At 44.6% G+C, this 5139-nt stretch overlaps 1 protein-coding gene across 1 annotated transcript in view; it reads left to right on the top strand.

The window, feature by feature from the left end:
- per1b (period circadian clock 1b) overlaps positions 1 to 3982 on the top strand; it is a gene marked incomplete at its 5' end in the record, with an annotated part of 10868 nt that extends 6886 nt beyond the window's left edge. Inside the window, 5 exon segments of the mRNA XM_035674920.1 lie at positions 89 to 903; positions 1017 to 1203; positions 1457 to 1661; positions 2061 to 2211; positions 2340 to 3982. Coding sequence (XP_035530813.1) covers positions 89 to 903; positions 1017 to 1203; positions 1457 to 1661; positions 2061 to 2211; positions 2340 to 2633 — 1652 coding nt within the window. The 3' untranslated portion in view covers positions 2634 to 3982.
- Positions 3983 to 5139: the final 1157 nt, after the last annotated feature.

Here is a 5139-nt window from a genome sequence, read left to right as displayed (position 1 = left end):
ACACAGACACACAGTTATTGTATTGTTAACTAACTAATTGTTAAAACTGTTTACATTTTGCTCAATTCAGTTTCCTCTTCTTTCCCAGGAGTGCGTTGTTCTCGAGATTACCCAGCTGCAGGAAGCAGCAACGGTCACAGACGTGGGCGTGGCGGTAAGAGACTCAAACACCAGGAGTCATCTGACCAGCACAGCTCTCTGGGCATGAGCGGGAGCCGCTGTGACCCCAGAACCAGCGCAGCTCCCATGCCTCTCAACATGCCCATCAACATGCCTCTTGGACCCCCGACAAACTCCTCCTCTTGGCCGTCTGTAGGCTCCCAGGCCAGCATTCCTGCCGCCCCTTTCGCTCCTGGTATGCTTCCGATCTACCCCGTTTTCCCACCGATGGCACAGCCCTTCCCCCAGGCCGTCCCAGATCCATCACGTTTCCCGCCTACCCAGATGGTACCGCCCATGATGGCCCTCGTTCTGCCCAACTACATGTTCCCCCAGATGGGAGCCCCCATACCTCAGCCAGGCCCAACCCCGGGACACTTCTACAATCCTAACTTTCCATACCCCGTCGCCACCCCAGCTGCTATCCCCACCGTCGTCCCCACTGTTGTTTCCAACCCCGTACCCATTCCAGGCACCGGCGCCCCATCTCGTAGCAGCACCCCTCAGTCCTACAGTCAGACACCCGCTGACCGCGAGGGTGCAGAGTCCCCCCTCTTCCAGTCCCGATGCTCCTCTCCGCTCAACCTGTTGCAGTTGGAGGAATCCCCAAGCAACCGGTTAGAGTTCGCCACAGCCCTGGGAGCATCACAACAAGCCACGCCCTCTGTGCAGGGCGGTGCGGCCGGGGGACAGACCTCAGCCAATCAGGGGAGCTCTGATGATACCTCCAAGGAGAATGAGAATGTAAGTACACGCAGATTGGATGTTAAGCTTTGAAAACCAATTTAAATCTGGTCTTTTTTTCATGAAAGTCGACTTGTTTTAAAACTTTGCTCTCTTTTTTTTTGTCCCGTTAGGGTGAAGCTAATGAGTCCAACCAAGATGCCATGTCCACCTCCAGTGACCTGCTGGATATGTTGCTGCAGGAAGACTCGCGCTCAGGCACCGGCTCAGCCGCCTCTGGTTCAGGGTCCTCAGGCACAAGGTCCTCCGGTTCAGGCTCCGGCTCCAACGGCTGCAGCTCTTCTGGCACCAGTGGCACCAGTAAGTACATGTTTAGTATTTGAGGTAGTAATGTAAGAGGGTCACACTGACAGTGACGTTAGTTAAAAGTCACTCTGCCTACTTTACACCTTCCAGGATAATAAGTGTCAAGAGGCAATTTTCCCTGAGAGACCACTTTGAAATATATTCTTGTACTTCAAAACATTTCCTTGATAGAAAATTAAACTAATCATATTCTATTCATAGGTCTATTCTCAGTTAACTCTCAACTTTCCCTTCCTTGTTCTTCCAGGCGGCAGCCATACAAGCAAGTACTTCGGTAGCATCGACTCATCAGAGAACGATCATTCTCGCAAGCAGCCAGCAGGGGGCAGCAGTAGTGGCGGAGGAGAAGGTGGCGAGGAGCAGTTTATCAAGTGCGTCCTGCAGGACCCCATCTGGCTGCTGATGGCCAACACTGACGACAAGGTCATGATGACATATCAGCTACCTGTCAGGTAAGACACTGGGAAAAATGTGACCATACAACACAGACTTATTGTGACTAAACTGACTCAAATGTCAGACCTACTTTTGTTTGTTAATTTGAATGCTATTAACTTTTCATCGCCTATGTTTTTAATGTATATCAACTCAGTAAAGATTAAGATATCTATAGATTCTCTCAGAATGGGATGGGTCAAACATTAAAACAAGCTGTAATAAAAAAAAGAGTAATATATAGAATATAAAAGAGGCCTAAATCAATGAAATGTATACAATAAAAATAATAAATTTAATTCAGAGTGGGAACATATTGTTCTCACATCTGCCCTCCATTAGACATATGACTTATTGATCAAACTAACTAGACGGCAGGTTTTCATTGACTCTTTTCCCCTGTGCCCATATAACAGGGACATGGAGACTGTGCTGCGAGAGGACCGCGAGGCCCTCAGGAGCATGCAGAAACACCAGCCACGCTTCACCGAGGACCACAAGAGGGAACTGAGCCAGGTGCACCCCTGGATCCGTACAGGACGCCTGCCCCGAGCCATCAACATCTCTGTAAGTACACCGCAACTCCACCCTGAGCTGTAAGGGTTCAGAGTTATTGTACATAGCATGAATGCAACAACACATAGAAATGGAATTAAATCATTTCTCTCTCTCTCTCTCTCTCCGGTTCCTCTCAGGGCTGTACAGGCTGCAAGTCACCCCCCTTTGTGCCTCCCACCGCTCCGTTCGACGTGGAGATCCATGAGATGGAGCTTTGCAATGTGCTGAAAGCTCAGGAGGAGGGCGCCAGAGAGGGGAAGAAAAATCTGTCAGTGACGGCCATGGATGAAACTCACCCAGAGGATGAGGATGAGGAAGACGAGGCGGAGGAGAAAGAAACCAAAACACAAGACAGCAACCAGGAGATGCCAGCAGAGGAGCAGAGGGCGAGCTCAGAAGCTGTGAAAGAAAAGTCTCACATGACTCACTAAGAAGTTGGCCAAAGATAAAGAACACTATCACGACCTTTCCACGCTGATATGCAGAAAATGTGCACCTTCCGGGACTTTCTGTGCCCAAAAAACATCGTTACACAGGGTGTAAAGTTGTTAAAATGGGTGTTCTGGGACATTACGGTGCATATTGATCGAGACAACTTCCATTTATTGTTTGACAGGTCAGGCAGGACACTTGGCCCAGTTAATACTTCATCAACTGTGACTTTGATGACAGCACACCAGGCATGTTGTATGACTGCATATTAAATGCCTTGGAAAAACCACAGGACAAGCACACTCAGTTTTAGAGAGTGAACTAGTACTTTTTCTCCTGTTCTTGTAGTTCTTGGCGTATTTATTGAACTTGTAAGATAATCAGAGAGGACTACGGTGAATGTGTTCCAAAACAAAAAGGAAAAAAAAAAAAAAGGCGCCTTTCTATAAAGATGGATGTTCTTCACCACAGTGTCCTCCTCAACGTTTTCACCTCTCCTGTTCAGGGTTCAGCTCACGGGGAAAGAAGGGAGTTTAATCTGTGACTTTTCTTCTTGTTGAATGTTTCCTAGGTTGTCTGGGATTCTGTTCCCACCTAGATCCTGTTTCTCTCACAGACTCGGATTTAGTTTTTTTTATGTAAAAAGTTTGTCCCGACTACAGAAAAAGCTACTTTCACCCAATAGACAAAATGTACAGCGAGAACCAGGTTTATTTTGTAAACATTGTGTATATTTTTATACTTTAAACCCACTGCAAATAGAGAGGATAAATGCCCAAAATAGTGTAAAAAGTGTATGTCAAAAATCAAGGATGAAATATTATCTGGCAGAACACAATCACTTCACAGTCACGGAAAAAAGGACATGGTGTTTCACGTGACGCAGCGATTTAGTTGCTTTACTTGAGCGACGTACAGTGAAATCACGGAGGGAGCATGGCAATCGCCTAGAGACTGACCTGGACATTTAAAAAAAGGTCTCTCTTCGGCCGGGCATTAGTTCTCACAACCATCACAGACAGTATTTCCAAACTGCCAGCACCCTAAAGGAAGCTGGGAAGCCTTTCAGCGGAGGGAGAGCTTTTGCGTTGCCAGCGCTCGCTCATGTTGGTAGGTGGATTTGAATGAAAAAAAAAAAAAAAACGTGGACATAACTCATAAGAAGTCTTTGAGAGTTCGGAGAGTGTTTACTATCTTCTTTCCTCTCTGTCCCTTTTCTCTGTGGCACTGTTCTGGTCATGTAATATCCTATGCTTTATGGCGTCAGTGGTGTCTGCAACAGTTTAATATTTTTGTGAAATTCTTTGTACAAAAAAAGACAATAAAAACAATATGAAAATCTCTTGAACTTAAGGTCTGATTTTTTTCCCCCTCCAGCAGTTAGTTTTATGATTACATCTCTTTACAGTCTATTTTTGTCAGTGGGTGTTTTGCAACAGTTGGCCTGCGTACACATGAGTGTCCAGAATGAAGTGGAAGCAGAGAGCAGATGAGGGCAGCGACTTTCTTTACAGAACCGCATTCTCCTTCTGTACAGCTGTGGTTTCTGCCCAGAGTGGTCACCGCAGCTTAAAAAAGACAAAAGGCATGCCCTCGTTTAGACAAACTGCCAGGCTGACTTCATTGCACATTATGATTATAACAATGACGACAATGATCGTAATGTACTTCGGTCATTTTTGTGAGAGAGCTTGTGTTAATGAACTAACTTGAAAGCATATTTTATAAAGTCTCATGAGTATTGAACCTAAATTCCCTCCAAAAACAAAATCCACTGCAGTAGTGTTCAGAATATTTCAGGTCTTCCATTTTAAGTTCTGTTTTGGTTGAATACTGTATTTTTCATGCTTTACTGCATTTAAACTGAACTCCTTCAGCTACTTTATTTTTCCCACCACCGTGAATTCTGTGGAAAGGAATTTAATCCTCATAATAACCTTGCAGGGTAAATTGTGCGTGTGTGCGCTGGTAACGACAGCATGCTAATGTGCTCACAATGAAAACGCCACAAAGCACATCTGAGGCTAACTGGAAGATATTTGGTTTATAAAATGCTGACTTATTGTCTATTAAAATAAACAGCTCAAAATATATAGAAAGTAAGGGGGGGCTATAAGAAGCAACAACACCTCTAAATCCAGACAGACAAGAAAGAAAAACAAATTAAAGTATATGTAAGTATATATATATATATATTAATGTCTCATTTGATGTAATGAATGGCTTAATGATTTTAGATGTTAATGTGTTTCCTTTTCTTAAACATTTTAGGGATTTGAAACAATTAAAGTGAATCTTTCCGATCTGATGGTGGCACTAGAAAAAACAATCAGAGTTCACTAAACTTTAGTTTCCTGCAGCGCCACCATGAGGTACAAATGTGAACCTCATGGTGGCACTGCAGGTAACTAAAGTGAAGGTTTTTGCGGTAGGTGTGTTCAGTCAAAGCAAAGCAAATGATCACCTCACATTATTTGCACAAATTTGACCACTGGACCATTTGTG

This window comes from Morone saxatilis, unplaced genomic scaffold (genome assembly GCF_004916995.1).
Source record: "Morone saxatilis isolate NCDOM2014 unplaced genomic scaffold, NCSU_SB_2.0 Contig4, whole genome shotgun sequence".
NCBI classification, from domain to species: Eukaryota; Metazoa; Chordata; class Actinopteri; family Moronidae; genus Morone; species Morone saxatilis.
Note: the sequence above shows the minus strand (reverse complement) of the source record. Positions and strands in the feature narration are given on the sequence as shown.